The 18079-nt window shown below is 40.1% G+C and overlaps 2 protein-coding genes across 5 annotated transcripts in view; one reads left to right on the top strand and one right to left on the bottom strand.

Annotated features, from left to right (window-relative positions):
* tubgcp6 (tubulin gamma complex component 6) overlaps positions 1-12110 on the bottom strand; it is a 38345-nt gene extending 26235 nt beyond the window's left edge. For both annotated transcript variants that reach the window (XM_078419770.1, XM_078419771.1), the window contains exons 1-7: positions 12059-12110; positions 9361-10201; positions 7231-7394; positions 4995-5205; positions 4255-4428; positions 3134-3255; positions 1757-1832 (exon numbers count right to left, since the gene is read on the bottom strand). In XM_078419770.1, coding sequence (XP_078275896.1) covers positions 1757-1832; positions 3134-3255; positions 4255-4428; positions 4995-5205; positions 7231-7394; positions 9361-10110 — 1497 coding nt within the window. In that variant the 5' untranslated portion in view covers positions 10111-10201; positions 12059-12110. The remainder of the gene's footprint in view (positions 1-1756; positions 1833-3133; positions 3256-4254; positions 4429-4994; positions 5206-7230; positions 7395-9360; positions 10202-12058) is intronic.
* A 134-nt stretch (positions 12111-12244) lies between these two features.
* LOC144605099 (polyamine deacetylase HDAC10-like) overlaps positions 12245-18079 on the top strand; it is a 29753-nt gene continuing 23918 nt past the window's right edge. Inside the window, exons 1-4 of one of the 3 annotated variants that reach the window (XM_078420151.1) lie at positions 12245-12288; positions 15187-15253; positions 15832-15966; positions 17756-17852. In XM_078420151.1, coding sequence (XP_078276277.1) covers positions 15189-15253; positions 15832-15966; positions 17756-17852 — 297 coding nt within the window. In that variant the 5' untranslated portion in view covers positions 12245-12288; positions 15187-15188. Of the gene's footprint in view, positions 12358-15186; positions 15254-15831; positions 15967-17755; positions 17853-18079 lie in introns of those variants that run through there. The other 2 variants (XM_078420153.1, XM_078420154.1) reach the window with 2 other exon arrangements.

Raw genomic sequence — 18079 nt, 5'->3', positions numbered from 1 at the left:
GCCTCTGCAAGAGTTTCGTGTCCCTCGGCAGCGCTTCGACCACATTCATGTAGACATCGTGGGGCCGCTGCCGCCGTCCCGGGGCATGACCTACCTCTTCACTGTGGTAGATCGCTTCACGCGGTGGCCGGAGGCCATTCCGCTGGCAGACACCTCGACGGCCACCTGCGCGCGGACCTTGGCGGCGCACTGGATCGCCCGGTTCGGGGTGCCACTGGACATTACATCCGACCGGGGGCCACAGTTCACTTCGGAACTGTGGTCGGCCATGGCAAGACTCTTGGGTGTCAGCCTACACCACACTACGGCGTACCATCCACAGTCGAACGGGTTGGTGGAACGCTTTCACCGCCAGCTGAAAGCTGCCCTGAAGGCTCGGCTCACGGGCCCAGACTGGGTGGACGCCCTACCGTGGGTTTTGCTGGGGATCCGCACCGCACCCAAGGAGGACTTGGCCTCCTCCTCCGCCGAGTTGGTGTACGGGGCCCCCTTGACGGTTCCCGGGGAGTTCATCCCACCAGCGCACGGTCGAGTGGAGCAGCCTTCTGACGCCCTGCAACGTCTTCGGCAGACGGTGGGCAGGCTGGCACCTGTGCCCACATCACGTCATGGGTCATTCCAGCCACACGTCCCTGCCGCTCTGGAGGACTGCCAGTTCGTGTTCCTGCGCAGGGACGCACACCGATCACTTCTCCAGCGGCCATACGAGGGCCCCTTCCGGGTCCTACAACACGGCTCGGCCACATTCGTTCTGGACATGGGGGGTCGCAGAGAGACTGTTTCGATCGCACGGCTGAAGCCGGCACACGTGGACATTGATCGGCCGGTGCCGGTTGCACAGCCCCGCCCGCGCGGTCGCCCCCCGTCCAAGCTACCCCCTCCAGTGTCTGCTACGACCCCTCCACCTGTCGGTCAGTCGCCGGTCCCTGCGCCGGTCATGGTGCGCACCCGGGCTGGTCGCCTCGTGCGCCCTCCTGTCCGTTTTGTACCTCCGGTTCTTGGGGGGGGTCCTGTGGCGGATCAGGCCACTCCTCGGGTCAGCCCCCTCGTTACGTGACGGACAGGTGAAAGGAGTTAAAAGCCAGACCAAGGGAAGGCGTGGATCATCCCTTGGAGAACTACGCTGTGGGCACCAGCTCACAGCCTAATAAAGCAATCTAACAAAACACTGCCTGGCGTCTTGCCTTTTCTCTGGCCTCCGCCAGGCCACTACACCCCTCATGATTTTATAAACATTTATAAGATCACTCCTCAGCCTCCTGCCCTCGAAGGAATAATGTCCTAGCCTGCCCAACCTCTCCCTACAGCTCAGCCCCTCAACACCTGAAAACATCCTCGTAAATCTTCTCTGCACTCTTTCCAACTTAATGTCATCCTTCCTATCGCAGGGTGACCACAACTAAGGTTTAATAGCAGAACTTGTCCAAATTGCCTGTATTTGGACTGTATCCCTTGGATACCTCCTGCTTGAGGAAATTGACCCTCAGGTCACTTCATAATGGAGAGCAGATCCACTCATAATAAACACACAGGTGAAACAGTGAATCATTGATCAGCTCCACCCTTCGACATCTTAAATAGGGTATGTGTTGTTTGCTGTATTTATCATACATTTGTATAGCCATCTAGTACTTAGTCCACTGTAGGTTATGTATTGGAGGTAAATTATTACTTATGGAAAATTACTTCAAGCCAGGAGGAAACATTTTCAAAAGACATCAACAAACAAGAGTGGAAGAAAAGTTATGATACTCACAGTGGGGAATGATGATGGACTTCCTCGATTTATTCCCAATACCCCTGATCCAATCCCACATAATTCAGATAAATATCTGTAAAGGATAGGTTTACTATTCACTATTATTCCTGTAACTACTCTATAAATGCTGCTGAACTTGTGAAAAATCAAGAAAAATAAATCTAATGAATTGCTTTAAAATCTAAAGTTGATATAAAAACATTTAAAATATTCTGCACAATGCACAGAAGTTATAATAAAACCATTTAATACAATTTAATCACTTCATTATACTGATCTTGCTTCCGTTATTTTCTTCCCCCCCAATGACAGGATATAATACTCAAATATAGCTAGTAAAATTAGTAAGAATGGAAACACAATTGGCCACTCAGCCTCTCAAGTCTGCTCCACCACCTGATTAGATTATTGGCTGACATTTGCCCTACCTCCTCTCCACCACCCATACTCCAAGAGAAGAAAGTCACTCGACCCTCAAGTCTGTCCAACCATTCAATATGATTGTGATTAATCTTCTCCGGGCATCGCCTCCTCTTCGTGCCAGTTCTCCATAGCTCTCAATTCTATGATCTTTCAAAAATTATCTATTTTCCCTTTAAATGCTCCTAACGATCTAGCTTCCACAATTTTACAGTAGAATATGCTAGACGCTCACCACCTTCTGTAAGAATTTCCTACATATTTTATATTTAAACGGTGCCCCCTAATCGTGTGTATATGAACCCTCATTTAGCATTCTCCCACTTGTGGAAATATCTCAACATATCTTAAGCAGAACCGAGGAATTGCAGATGCTGGTTTGCAAAAGACGGAGAGCTGGAATAACGCAGTGAGTCATAGAACATAGGTGTCATTATGGTTCGGACCCTTTATTCACACTGAATCACTATCCCATAATTGAAAACAGCTTAATTGTCCTTCCACTTCAATTTGAAATGGGTTAAGAGCACTTTCAATTCAAGGTTACCTTGAGACATGGAGGTTCAAATTTATGCCAATTGAGTTTTTGAATCATATTGCTAATTACACACAGTCAGTAATCTATGTAAGGGGAAGGTGAATGAATGGAACAAGAATATATTTTGTTAATTGAACATTGTTCTTAGCACAAGAATTCTTCTAGACACTTTAAAAAGCAAATTTATACCTTTAGTATTTTTTTGTCTTTAGAAATGATAGGAAAGATCTGGGATACAAACGATTGAATATATTAAAATTTTCAGGTTTCATGAAATTAATATTTTAATCTAAATTGAAGTAATAAAATGTGAATAAAATGGAGGATTCCTGCTTTTATCCTATCTAAAAACTATATAAACATGGCAAATTATCAAGTCTAAATGTAACGCCATATAAAAAAATATATATATTGACCTTAGTTGCCGTCCCAGTTTCCTGAACAGAAAGACAATTGGTAAAAGACTCAACGTGGAAGGAGTTGACAACACACAAGCTCTATAATATTGCAGGTATTTCCTCAAGCCACTTGTAAAAGCCTGGTTAAAAAGGATAAGAGTTTATCATTGTATTTGCACTGGTAACCTTTACTGATATTTTACTGTTAGAATTCAATATTTTAAAACTTGCGGAAAGATTGGTCGAATATATTACCTCATGATCAACTATCTTTTTAAAAACTAGTGTTCTACATTCAATTGCAAATCTTACAACCATATCTTACATTGGAAAGCCATCAAGTCAGTGTTTCTTTGTCACATGCACCGGATATGAACTGGAACAATGACATTTTTACTTCATGTATACCATGTATAAAAAGCTCTTTAATCCAAGGCATTTTTAAAATTCTATTATTTTTTCTTTGATTCTTCCTCCTAACCATTGTTTTATGGAATTCAAAATCCCATATATCCAAACTATTTGTTTTTGTTGTTGTTTAATTAAAACAATAAATAAAAACCATACCAATAGGCCAGTGATGTGAATTTAATTGTAGAGCTATCTGAGCTTCAGTGATAAGAACATCAATTTATAGAAAATGGTATCACAAAAAGATAAATTGAGCACTATGTGGAATAATCAATATTTCAAGCAAAAATCGTTTTTTTCCCCCATAGAGAAATAAAGCATGGAAACAGGCTGCTCAGACCACCGGGTTCTTGCCAACCATCAACATTAATTTACATTAATCCCATTCTCCATTCACCCTGCAATCTCATCTACTTTCCTCAGATTCTAACACACAACCTGCACAGCAGGGATAATTTACTGTGGCCAATTAACCTATCACCCGCACATCTTTGGGATGTTTGAGGAAACTAGAGGTTCCAAAAGAAACCCACTTAGTTACAGGAATTTTTATCTCCACATAGTCAGCACCTGGGATTAGGATTGAACCAAGGTCTGTGGCACTGTGAGGCAGTGGATCTACTGGCAGTGGTTCTACTTCCACTACACCACCTAGTTTATCTAAGCAAAGATTCTGAAATGCTTTGGTAAACTTGACAAAATAAAATATATTAAAAACTGATTGTTACCTGGAAAACAAGTCCTTTGTTATATGTGGAGTCAAGTATAGGCTGCAGAGAGAAGTGACTAAGACGGGTGTAATATGTTCCATTTTCTGCCAGTTCGGAGAGGAGGTTATACATGCTCTCAGGGGATGTTCCTGAAATATACACTCCTTGCTTGACGACAAATGCCTGGAGAGACTGAAAAGAGAAGTACCAGTAAAATAAAACATCAACATCATTCATATATAGGTTCAACCCACAGATAATGTGCTACCCAAATTGAAGGATAAACTTCAATAAATTGCACCCAAGTTGCTAATGAGAATTGTGGGAAAATGAAATATTAACTGCAGTCATTTGTGGACATCAATTGGCTTATTCATTCCTAGGAAAAAAACAACTAAAATGAAATAAATATTTCTAATACTTTAAAAAACATTTAAAATATGCCATTACATCACATCTATAGAATGTTTTATCTTATAACTCTGTGACTGCAGTTCATTTCTCCAAAGTAAGGGTGTAATTGGCTTGACTTATGAGGTCTGGATAGGTAGACCACCTAGGAGTGGCAAGAGTGAGATCAAGAGACCTCAGGAGCAACAGAGATGAACACCAGGTGTCCAGAAGTGCAAGCAGGCCAAATGATTCAACCAATTGCAATACTTTTGTAATACCACAATTTAAATACAATCTTAGAAATTACCACTTAGTTAAAAAGGTGATTATTATGACAACAACAAATTTCCACCACAAATCTCTACCTCATTCAGCAAGAAGGTCATTGATGCTACACCAATTAGGACATTCAGGACATATTTGACTAATTCAGATTCTTTCAGGAGTATAACCGGTGTTGGTTGCAACAGTGTACCACTGATGAGCTGCAGTTGACCTACACGTAACTGGTGGAATTTGTCAAAAGCTTCTCGACCTGCTTCAGTGAGATATGGTCTCTCTTTTTTTCCTGGAGGACTATAAGAGAGAAAAATTAGTTTTCGCAAGTCAATTATCATCTCAAATAAATAATTGAAAAAAATAACTAATTTTCATAAATCAATATTTCCTGGAAAAAAATTCACATTCATGGTCATGGTCAACCCAATCCTAATCCCATTTTCCATTTTAAATTGTAAACTGTCTTGCATAAATTTACAAGGGAGAGCAAAGCAATATGTAAAAGAGAAATATAAGAAAATAACTGCAGATGCTGGTACAAATCGATTTATTCACAAAATGCTGGAGTAACTCAGCAGGTCAGGCAGCATCTCGGGAGAGAAGGAATGGGTGACGTTTCGGGTCGAGACCCTTCTTCAGTCTGAAGAAGGGTCTCGACCCAAAACGTCACCCATTCCTTCTCTCCCGAGATGCTGCCTGACCTGCTGAGTTACTCCAGCATTTTGTAAAAGAGAAATAATCTTGATGGTTTGCATAGACAGACACTTAATTAAGTGCTACTTTACAGATTTCATGTAGTAAAAATGAACAGAGAAAACAATCATTCATGACCATCCTTAACTGTGGTACCTCAAATAAGTATTTTCAAAGTGCTGGAAATAAAACTGCTCACTTCCAATTGCTTAATGCTTCAAAGTATAGGTGCTATTTTGTAAGACTAATTATTTGACACCATTTCTCTTTCATCTTAATGCACGTATTCAACATTTTGTTCAAAGCTTTATGTTTTCATAACAAAAGACAGTTCTACAATCAAAGAACAGTGGTGGCTGTTAACATTTGCTGCAATCATTAAATACATCGTTGTAGCTGTGTGACCAGCATAAATGCTCACCCAAATAACCAACCAGACATTAGCTTGGCTGTCCTTGAAAAAAACAGATGGAGCTGAAGTGCATCAAGAGGGTGGAAACAATAATTGTATATAATTTGTTTCTCAAATTCAAGCAAACCTAGGTTTTTGATATCTTTCCAAATAAAAATTTAGGCTGAAATGCAATGCATCTCCTGAGTAGAATGCTTATTTTTTCCGCAAAGTTATTAAGAAGATGAGCTGAGTGCTTAGGTCAATGCACTGAATAATCCCTGTCATTAGCTAATGCTGTTAACATAATTAGAACATTCAGGAAGCAGAATTGAAATGCTATCCAAAGCAATTTTAGGGAAACTGTGCCAAGTAACAGTTAGTTCTTATGTATTACATACAAACAGAAAATGCTACTTAATTTGCATTGTTTCAAAATCTTATCCTCATTCTTCTCAACCGCAACAATAGTATGAAGTTTGGGGTGAGTGGGTGGGGGTTGAGGGGGCAAGTCGCAGGAACCTGTCGAGTGATGTTCCATATTGACATCCAAATGCTACGATGACTACTAGTTTCTGGCGAGACAATGGGCAGGGCAGCGGTAGAGTTGCTGCCTTACAGCACTAGCAGCACCAGAGAACCAGGTTCAATCCCGGCTACAGATGCTGTCTGTATGGAGTTTGTACGTTTCCCCCCTCGTGACTGCATGGGTTTTCTCCGCGATCTTCGGTTTTCTCCCACACTCCAAAGACGTACAGGTATGTAGGTTAATTGGCTGGGTATAAATGTAAATTGTCCCTCGTGTGTGTATATGATAGTGTTAATGTGCTGGGATCGCTGGTTAGTGCGGACTCGGTGGGGCGAGAGGCCTATTTCTGTGCTGCATCTCTAAAACTAAAAAATGCTGCAAGTCCTAACTCAGGTCAATACCCACTGTTTCCACAAGAATTCCAGGTAAAACCAGAATTAAAGTAATCAGTTATTACTAGACAATCGGGACCATGTTGTTACATCTAAACAATTCAATTAGTTTGCCTTAAGCATTAACAATCTCATTGGTGAAGTAGCCAGGAGACCATCTTTGACATCCTATATGGTTCCAGTGAATTACAGAACCACTTAGTTCTAAAACATGAACGCTTACCCCAGTTCATGGCTGTAAAAGTTTACATGGATTAAATTCCAGTATTTTTAAAGATCAAACAGCCATCAATAAAATCCATTTATTTTTCACTTACCAGCCAATTAATTCCCAACATCGATACTTGCTAGGTTCATAAGAAAGCACTGCATTCCAGAGATCAATATCAGGAGATGAGCTGGGTTCTGACTGTGAATCTGGAGTAAGATTAGATGCAGACTGAAATCCTTCATCTTCTGACTGGTCAATACTTTGAGGAACCTGTATAGATTTATTGTATTAATCATGGGAAAACAAATTAAACCATATAAAGTTGTTGTTAAAGTGATAGTATAAATTAAAAAGTTAGCTCCACGTGAATAACAGTTATAAAACCCATAATGGTTATATGGAAATCAACTGCTTCTAAAATTTCAATTACATGTGCTATTTTCTCTCCCACCCTCCCTCGCCACCCCCCTTTCCAGAATTGAATAAAGACACAACACATGGTAACTGTTAGCCAAATGACAAGTGAATATTAAAAGAGATGTAGGACCTTTCATATTCTCAGGCCATTCAATGGGATTTTTCAGCAAATGAAATGTTTCTGATGTAGTCATTGCTACAAATGTGGAAACCACTGTCACCAATTCAATTCCTACAAGTTTCCATAACAGAATGAAGATTGTGGAACAAAGATTGGTCAGAACATTAGAAGTAATTCACTTATTTTTCTTCCAAAAGTGTGCTACGAAATCCTTTATAACCACTGGAGAAACCAAACATTTTTTACTTGAACACTTTATTGAAAATATGTAACCTCGAAATATGCAGCATTTGGTCGTGCATTTGCCTTTTGGTCTCTGAAATGAACTTAAATTTTTAAACTTTCCAATTCAATAAAAATATTCTACAGGCCAAGCCAAAGTTGTGTTGCAAACTTATAAGATAAATGAGAGCTAATGTACTTCCAGCAGCAAAACATAATCACAATAAATAAGAAAATATTGCTCAAGGATGACAGAGCTGAGTAAGCATTAAATGCAAGTTGAAAAACAAAGCACTGGAAGTGTTTCCTAGGAATCCAGAGATCAAAGGTAATTACATTATTTTAAGATTTTATTATACTCTGGACATAATGTATTTCAGGTACTCATATTACAAGAAATATTTTTGCTACATTATTTGTGTTAAATTTATACATTTTCTTCAGTGGAAATCTATTTAATATAATATAAATAGGATACTCGTCCTTGGTGCAACAACTTAAATTGAAAATTCGTTTTCAGTTACATTCATAGGGGGACCATTCTAAAAAGAAAACCGAAGAAGTGCAGAAGCTGGAATCGTAAATAAAACTGGAAATCATCTAATGAAAAGCAATTGAAAACAACACTGTTTCTCTTTCTATAACCGGCAGAGTGTTTCCAACAGTTTCTATGTTTATTTCAGTCTCTAATGATTTTGTGATTGAAAAAACGAAAATGCTGTAAATGTTCACAGCATCTGTGGCGAGAAGGCATTTAAAATTCTAGATCAATGGTCTTCCTTCAGCGATGTGTTCTGATAAGTTATCATTGACCAAACATTAACTGTTTCTCTCTTGGTGCATGCTACTGAAAACATAGAGGGTAATTTGTATTGTTTGAGAGTACTTCAATTCAGTTAGTCACTAGCTCCTAATATGACGTTTAATACAGCATGTCCATCAATCAAACATGAGTTAAATGATCAAGATTAAGGTGTAAAGCCTGAAAGAGGCACAAAGTGCTTCCACTGAAATTTCTAATCTAAATTAGTAATAATCAAAGATAAAATCATAATTTTTGTGAAATGGTTCAAATTAACAGTACAATTTATATATTTTGTCGCTGGAGTAAATGCATACTTTTGACCAAGATTTTGACTAAATGCCCTCTATATGTGCTCCTACAATTTCATCTATCTCTAACAAGTCACCCCTCAGCTTCCTTTGCTCTTGGGAAAATAAACCCAACCTACTCAATTTCTCCCCACAGTGGTGGTTACTGCCTTTAAACTTGATGTGGTAAGAGTTCCACACCTTTGTTCAAGTTTGGATTGTTTGTACTGATTTTATCTTGCTTTCCTCTGATAGCTATGACTTAGCCTCTTGACAGAAAAATTGAGTAAACTGTTTTCAGCAAAATAAGTGCCTGATGAGGCAAAAATTCTGTCCACAGAAAAGTTCACCCCGACTTGTAGTTACGTGTTGTCTTTTACTTACCCTAATTTTAAGTCCAGTCATATCCACGTTGTCTGGCACTGCAGGCAAATCCAACTTAATTTCCATCTCACAAGTACGGCTATGTACTAAAGCACCAAAGAGCGATACTCGCGTTTCTTTCTCATATTTATCACCAGCTAAGTAATTATGGGAGAATAGTCCAATACCAGGTAATCCAGTTCCAGGTTTTGCATCCATAATCTGAAGGGTACGTTGTACATCGTCATGAAATTGCAAATCTTCAGTGGAAATGAAGGACAGCAGCCCCGATTCAAATAGACTTGCATCATAGTGGTCGTAGCCCTGAAATTTTACATTTCTTCCAACATATTTATTGTTCAAGAAATAATCTTTTTTCTTTGGTAGAGGTTGATAAGTTCCAGTCCCTGCAAGCTCAATTAGAAGTTCCAGAACAGAGTTCAGATCAGTCTGCGGCATGCATGTAGATTTTTCTATTTTTTCTGTAAGATCCTCCAAGTTATCAGCTTCCATACCCATCCCAGCCACCCTCAAATTGAAGGACAACATCAAGATTTTGTTTTTCACAGGCAACTTACTGACATCAGACTGAGACTTTAATGTTGCTTCATCGCGAAAGAGATTCATAAATAGTGTATTGTAAGCTACTCTTTTTAATTTTTCCTTGAATTGTGATCGGTTCAGCCGCCTTTTCCCCAAGTAACATTTCCATGATAAGCCTATCATGTGGGCTTCACAAAGGTCTCCAAACAATTGCGTAATGCTTGCCATTGGTGTTTTATATGGGTCAACTTTATGTTAAAAATGAATACATTGAATGCTTTGATACTGCATAGTAAGCACTGGAGATTTTCCTTGCAGACTGTAAAAAGATGAGAAAAGCGACATATTTTTAAAGAATACTTTACAAAATTTTAACATTAAAACTCCACTGCATTCACACTTTTAAGATTTTATTTCAGAACACTTTGTCCAAAGTTATTTTTGTGTAAACTTCATTTTTATATATTTGCAGGCAGTCTCCTGTCCAAGTATCAAAACAAGCTCAGACCAAAATCAAGTCAATTTAATGCTAGTTTTGGCTGCAAAGTAGTTTGGTATCAGCCATGAATTTTATGGTTGCTAATTTTCTAGAACTGTGCACATATATTGTTAGAACCAATAAAGTGTATGGTTTCCTCATCATCAATTACTATTTAAAAATATATTTCTCATGTATACGTTACAAGAGATTCTTTGTACAAATGCCAGTACTAAGTTAATTAATAAATAAAAAATTGATAGTGATCCCATCACGGCCATCTCAAACTGCACAATATCACTGGATCTTGGGAGGAGAAGGGGAATATATATTACATTGCAATATTGCAGTTTTCATGGCGATTGCTATTAGCTTTTTTTATTCCAGAGTTATTTAATCCCTTGAATTTAAATTCCTCAGCTGTCATGGTGAAGTTCAAACTTATATCTGTGGATCATTAATTCAGGCTTCTAGCCCAGCAACTGTAACTTATTTTCATCCCCTTCAGACATGGAAAAGGGAAGACACTGGTTGGGACCAAGGAAAGGAGGAAAATGTCACTGCAGGAGGAAATCAAAGGAAAGCTATAATTAATCATGCATATCACATGCTTGCATAGGTGTCAAATGCACCGAGCAGGAATAACCCTTCCCTTTGTTCAGGCTCCAACAACACAAATGGGAGATTCCAGCATTATTAGTGCTATTTTCCAGGACAGCAACATGAACTGCACTTGAGGTCAACGTACACGCCTGTCAGTTTTCAGCATTAACAACTAACTTACTGATACGATTCCTTCCCATACATAGAAAATAAACAATTTCCTAATAAACCCAATTCACAATGAAAATCACGTGAAGCTCTGCCAGAAGTATCACAACATTCATTACCAGCCAAACCACAACTCCCATGTCCGCTTCCAATTAACATTTATAGCCACTTCCATGTGACCCCTTATCCACTCTGGAAAAGGATCTCTGGAGAAAGGGAACAGGTAACATTTCAGGTCGAGACCCTTCCTCAGACTGAGAGTCAGGTGAGAAGGAAAGTAGAGATATGAAGAGGTACAAAGAACAATTGAATGAAAGGACAAATCAAAGGCAGCAACGATGATCAGGAAAGGTGGAGCCCACAATGGTCCACTGTTGGCTGTGGAGAAGGTGAGAATGAATGAAATTAACGAGTGAAACCGTGAAAACTAAGCAGGGCAGTGAAACTAGTTGGACGACTAGGATGGGGGTGGGAGTCAGGGAATGCAAGGTCAGGTTTACTTGAAGTTAGAGAAATCAATATTAATACCGCTGGGTTTTAAGCTGCCTAAGCGAAATATGCTGCCTGACCTGCTGAGTTACTCCAGCAGTTGGGAATTAAGCGAAATATGAGATGCTGTCCCTCCAATTTGCGTTTGGCCTTACTCTAACATTTTGTTGTCTGTCCACCTGTCACTTTGTTAGGTTTTGTCCCACCAATTCTTCTCCAGATGTCTCCCCTCACTTCATCAGTCTGGAGAAAGGCCGCCTGCCCATTCCTTCCACAGATGCTGCCAGGCCCGCAGATCACTCCAGCACCTTGAGTTTCCTTCCGGGTGTTATCTGGGATCGAATTGAAACGTCCAGACACTGCTAAAAGCTGCCAGACCCAAGATCAGAGAAGCAGACTAGTCCGAGGTTTCCCAGTCTCCCTCCCTTCCCCGCTCACCTTGCTCAGCACCTTCGATCCTCGCGGTTGCAAGGCCAACCTAACCTGGTTGCTATGGGGGGGCTCGTCCCGCGCTGACGCTCCATTGGTTCATGGACGGTCGTTCCGCCGTGTGATTGGTCCATCTCGCTGTCACTCAGGGCCCGGTTCCGCCGGTGTGAGGTTTGGTTGCACCGGAAGCGGCGGTTCTGGCGGTGCCTGGCTGGCGTGGGTCGTTTTGGAGCTCGCAGGTAGTTGGCGCTTCACCCTCGCACGTCTCGTCTCGGGGCTCGTTTCCACTCCATCTCTGTGGGCGGCAGGTGACTTCTCACACGTCTTCATTGAGTTGGTAACGATTTCCGAAGTCTGGAATTGGGCGGGCTTCCCCTGCCCACTCTGCGGCAAGTGAGATGGTTCTCGCCAACTTCCCATTAAAAGCATCCACCTACTTTTTTAGTTTAGTTTGGAGATACAGTCAGCGTGGAAACAGGTCCTTTTGGACCACCGGGTCCGCGCCGACCAGTGATCCCCGCACATTAACACGATCCTATACCCACTAGGGTAGAATGTTTACATTTTACCAAGCCAATTAAGACCGAAGATCTCGAAGAAAACGTACAAACTCCGTACAGACAGCACCAGTAGTCAGTATCGAACCCGGGTCTTCGGCGGCGCTGCATTCGCTGCAACTCTACCGCTGCGCCACCGTGATTACTATGACAGTAATGAATGAATAAGTTTATTGGCCAAGTATGCAGATACAAGGAATGTGCCTTGGTGCTCTGCTCACAAATGACAATACAAACAATTAAGAATAAAGCATAAACACATCAAAACAATAAGGATACACCATTACGGTCTAAATATGTGGGTGAAAATAAACCAGAGCAAAAAAGAGACGACTGATTTTGGTTATTGAGTAGAACTATCAATCGTGGAAAAAAAGCAGTTTTATGTCTGGCTGTGGCTGCTTTGACAGTAATAAGTAAACTATGGCAATAGGTTCAATGAGACAGCTGATGCCCTGCGGTGTCATTCCCTTTTGTCATTGTGATGTTTGCAATGTAATGCTTTGGTTGTATGTTCTTCTGAATCTATCTCGGTTTATGTTTCTCCAATTTATTGTGGAAAATCGCATAACCAAGGTCAGAGTGTATCTAAGTGAAAAAATAGCTATAGTCGCGAAAACCCCCCCGCTCATTCATGACTTTTCAGGTGGCCAAACTATTTTTGAATAGACTCATTCGTTGGATCTTTGCTGTTGGAAAACACAATATGAACCCAATTTATTTAGCAAAAAATCATGATTATTCCACAGCGTTTCTGTCTACCTCCTAAAAAGATTGTTCCACCAATCAAAAAACAGTCTTTTGTCTGCATTCCAATCAGATATTAGTTAGGTTATTTGTTTTACATTTGTTTGTCAAAAAGAAATCTATTGAATGGTGGTCATTCTTGTTTGACAACTGGAAAGGCAACTGCATATGTCATTCCACTTCAGCATGTTCCTCATATACCCCTCTCAAGCTATTATTTTGATGCAAAGGCTAATTTCCAAATCCAGATAACACAGTGCTGTTAAAATAAACCTTTGTGTTGTCAAGAAAAATGCAGCAAACAGAACCAGCCACTGAACATTGCTTTCTTCAACTCACTAAACCCTTTGACTCTATTAATCAAAGGCACTGTGGAAATCCCTCCTCAAAGTTGGCCATTCACAGAAATACGTACCTATCTCACATTTACCAAATAAGTGCATGCAAGTCAAGTTGCTAGCCCAAGGACACAACCGAAACAATCTCAGTGTAAAGTTGATCAAGGCTGTATCATTGCCCCAACTCTTTTCTGACTCTTCCTCACTGCAATATTGCACGTCACCTCCAACAAACCTCCTGTGACAGTGAAGGTATCACAAAATGCTGGAGTAACTCAGCGGGTCAGGCGGCATCTCTGGAGAGAAGGAATGGGTGACGTTACGGGTCGAGACCCTTCAGACTGATGTCAGGGGAGGGGGCGGGACAAAGATAGGATGTTGTTGGAGACAGGAAGACAGTGGGAGAACTGGGAGGGGGAGGGGAAAGAGGGACAGAGGAACGATCTGAAGTTAGAAAAATCAAGGGTGTAAGCTGCCCAAGGGAAATATGAGATGCTGTTCCTCCAATTTGCGGTGGGCGTCACTATGACAATGCAGGAGGCCCATGCCAGAAAGGTCAGACTGGGAGTGGGAGGGGAAGTTGAAGTCCTGAGCCACCGGGAGATCAGGTTGGTTAAGGCGGACTGAGCGAAGGTGTTGAGCAAAACGATCGCCGAGCCTGCGTTTGGTCTCGCCGATGTAGCGAAGTTGACATCTGGTGACAGTGAAGCTGATCCACTGAGCTAATGGGAGAAAATGACCATGCTCCAGAACTGTCATCTGAACCTCAGTCATAAAGCTGCAAAATACAGACCACATTTGCACAGAGACATCAGCAACTCACACACTGAAGCATATGTGAGGATGGGCCTTGCACTCAAGAGCCAAAGACCAAGATCCTTTACTAAACCTGCCCCTAATGCTGCCTTCTGTCAATGAAAGTTCATGACAGGATCCTGGGAAAACTGAACCATTTCAATTTCTTATGAGCCCCTTGTCAGACATGAGTGATGAAATTCAACCCCACTTGCAATGCCTGTAGGCCTGTTGCAGTCTGCAGGACTCAATATCAAATTCACCAATTTTAGGTAGCTCACTTTTTATTTCTGTTTGTGTTGGAACTAGACATTTCTGCCTGCCAGCCATTTGGCTCAGTTTTTTTTCTTTTGTATGTTCTGGCCGTCCGGACATGTCCCACAGCTTTACCATTAACAACATATTATGCAGACAAAGAGGTTTAATCCAAAATAAAAACAGAACAGAAAATGCTGAAAAGCCCAACAGATTTAGCAGTGGATAAAGAAGGATCTCGACCCGAAACGTGACCTATTCTTTTTCTCCAGAGATGCTGTCTGACCCACTGAGTTACTCCAGCTTTTAGTGTCTATCAACAGTTTAAGACTTCCAGTTGAAGATCTGTCATAGGATATATTTCGAAGCTTCAAGTGGTTTACTTTGATTCACACAATGGTCGGTATCATTATATAACATTTTTGTGCAATATGTTTTTCTTTAGCCATGGCTTCAGGAAGTGGATTGATCTACGATGAACAAATGATGAGCTATCATCTGCTGTGGGATTTGTAAGTTGTTTAATAGGTTATGCCTCAACACATTTGCTGCTGAAACGTATTAATGTTTTTGTTACCTGAACCATTAATTATTTTAACATACTTTATTTAGGCTGATCTTCCATATACATAATTTGCAGACTTTGTAAGATATCAGATTAAGCAATGCCTCAAATTTTAAAACCTCCCCCTTTCCCTTGTAATGTCTTATAGCTTTACAAACCTTCCAGATATCTGTACGTTCAAATTGTTCATAATTTAGGTGGTTTGGTTAATTAAATCAAAACATTCTAAGAGCTAAATCACTATTATAGTTTAATACATTTATTATCCGACGCGGTCCTATCATCGTTGTTCTCTTTTTCCTCCCCATAGCTGCGGCTTGATCTGCTGAATATTATTTATTATTTCCGGTTTTCCAACAACTGTTATGTTACTAATCTCAGTTCCAGTAGTATTTCTCTGTTTCTCTCTTTTTTAGAAAAGTGGGTCAAAGCTGCCTAAACAAAGATTGCGCTACTGGTAAATTAAGAATGCATTATGATCCATTTCAGTAATTGTGGTAACATTCTCTTTTGCTTAAATTTTAGCCCAGCTTGCAGGATTGAAATACCAGAACGACTCTCTGCTTCATTTGACAAACTAAAACAGTATGGTCTTGTGGAAAGATGTATCGAATTACCAGTTCGAGAAGCCATTGAAGAGGAAATTGCATTGGTTCACAGGTTAGACATACATCTAAACTGTTATGTACATTCCCCTTCTTTTACTTTGCGTGAAAATTTGGGCAGCAGTCCAAGAAGACTGAGGGGGGATCTTATTGAAACATATAAAATTCTTAAAGGGTTGGATGCGGGAAGATTGTTCCCGATGTTGGGGAAGTCCAGAACCAGGGGTCACAGCTTAAGGATAAGGGGGAAGTCTTTTAGGACCGAGATGAGAAAACATTTCTTCACACAGAGAGTGGTGAGTCTGTGGAATTCTCTGCCACAGAAGGTAGTTGAGGCCAGTTCATTGGCTATATTTAAGAGGGAGTTAGATGTGGCCCTTGTGGCTAAAGGGATCAGGGGGTATGGAGAGAAGGCAGGTACAGGTTACTGAGCTGGATGATCAGCCATGATCATATTGAATGGCGGTGCAGGCTCGAAGGGCCGAATGGCCTACTCCTGCACCTATTTTCTTTGTTTCTATTCCCTTTCCTCACTGCTCTCGCTTCTATTTGAACAAACGTTATTCAGTCTTGTTTTAGATGAACACTTATTCTCTTAATTACATCTCTCTCACACGGTAATGAGGTTCTCAGGAGCTTGCTGTATAATGTTTCGCCATGCATATTGCTCAAGTCATGTTGGAGACCAGATACTGTGCCTTTGTGACACCAATTTATGTCCATTATGTAAGAGCACAGGGTTATTTTCATAGTTTTATTCACAATTACTAAAATTTCAACAATATTTCCACATGCCTTGAAAGTCTTTTGTAAGTTTATTCTCAACAAATGCGACTCCTGAATTACTTAGGGTGGAGGGGTTGCGTTCCAAGAAAACATTCTACAATGTGATTTTCCATAACACAAAGCCTCATCAACCGTGTATGCCTCAAGAAACACGACTGGTTAAAAAAATTGTATGTACTTCTTTACTTTTTCTCTCATAAATTCCATGAGGACAAATTTTATTCCATATCTCAGATTTTTAGGTAGTGATTTGTGAAATCTATTTCTGTTAGCCGAACAGCCATAACACAGGGGTCACCTGAGTTGTAATTTCATGCAGTAGTTATGTTTGGCTTTGAATATTAAAGCATTGGTTCATCAGTGTCATATTAATGGTTTTGAGATCATTTTTTTCAAGCTATTTACATAATTTCCTCATCAATTTGGCATCTCTAATTTTATTTAAATCAGATTCAGGTTTTGGATTTTTGATCTTAATGCTTTATGCAAACAGTACACTATTAGTATTGGTTTATTATTGTCACATGTACTGAGATACAGTGAAAAGATTTTGTTTGCATGCTATCCAATCAAATCAGGTAATATTACACATAGAAATACAATCTACCCATACACAAGTACAAGTAAAAGAGTGGAGTGATAATAGTAGATAATAGTAGATCTTTGTGTGCACCCAAAGAGTCATCATACTCTGTCACCATCTTGTATATAAGTTCTGGTAGTGAGTTTGTGGTTCAGCAAATACTTTGTTAAAATTATATTGACATCAAATTTCTTCTTTAATGCCATTGCGTTATTTGGATTCAAATATACTAGTTTACATCCTTAATAAATGAAACGTTATGGAGTAACCAGGTGTATCGAGCCAGAGCATGTATCTTACCACAATTCTGCCAGTCTCTTGTTCCTTGGACTTGTCCGCCTTGACAATTTAAACTCGTACTCTTGTTCTCATTTGATTGCAAGTAAGCGAAAGCATTTTAGCAGAGCATATCCAACAGTTTTAATTTGCTTAACTGATGTTTGGATGAGATCACATTAGTATTTCATTTTTGTAGCTTGGAATATTTGGAAGCTGTGAAATCAACTGCATCTATGAATGTTGAAGAATTGAAGAGTTTCTCATACAAATATAGCGATGTATATTTTCACCCTGTAAGTAAAATTGGACTTGCAACAAAACATCTGATTTGATTTCCAGCAAAGTAATGTTTCAATTTGCTTTAGTTTTGTTACTTTTATAAGATTGAAAGCACCATCTTTTTGGATTCAAGACCCACGGCATTGGTCACACAATTTGACTCTGCATATTGATTATGATTTTGGCTGGAACTGTGAAGGTTAAAGACCAAAGTACTAAAATTTTGAAAATTGTAGTTCTA

This window comes from Rhinoraja longicauda, chromosome 23, assembly GCF_053455715.1.
Source record: "Rhinoraja longicauda isolate Sanriku21f chromosome 23, sRhiLon1.1, whole genome shotgun sequence".
NCBI lineage: Eukaryota > Metazoa > Chordata > Chondrichthyes > Rajiformes > Arhynchobatidae > Rhinoraja > Rhinoraja longicauda.
This window is presented reverse-complemented; position numbering and strand designations above follow the sequence as displayed.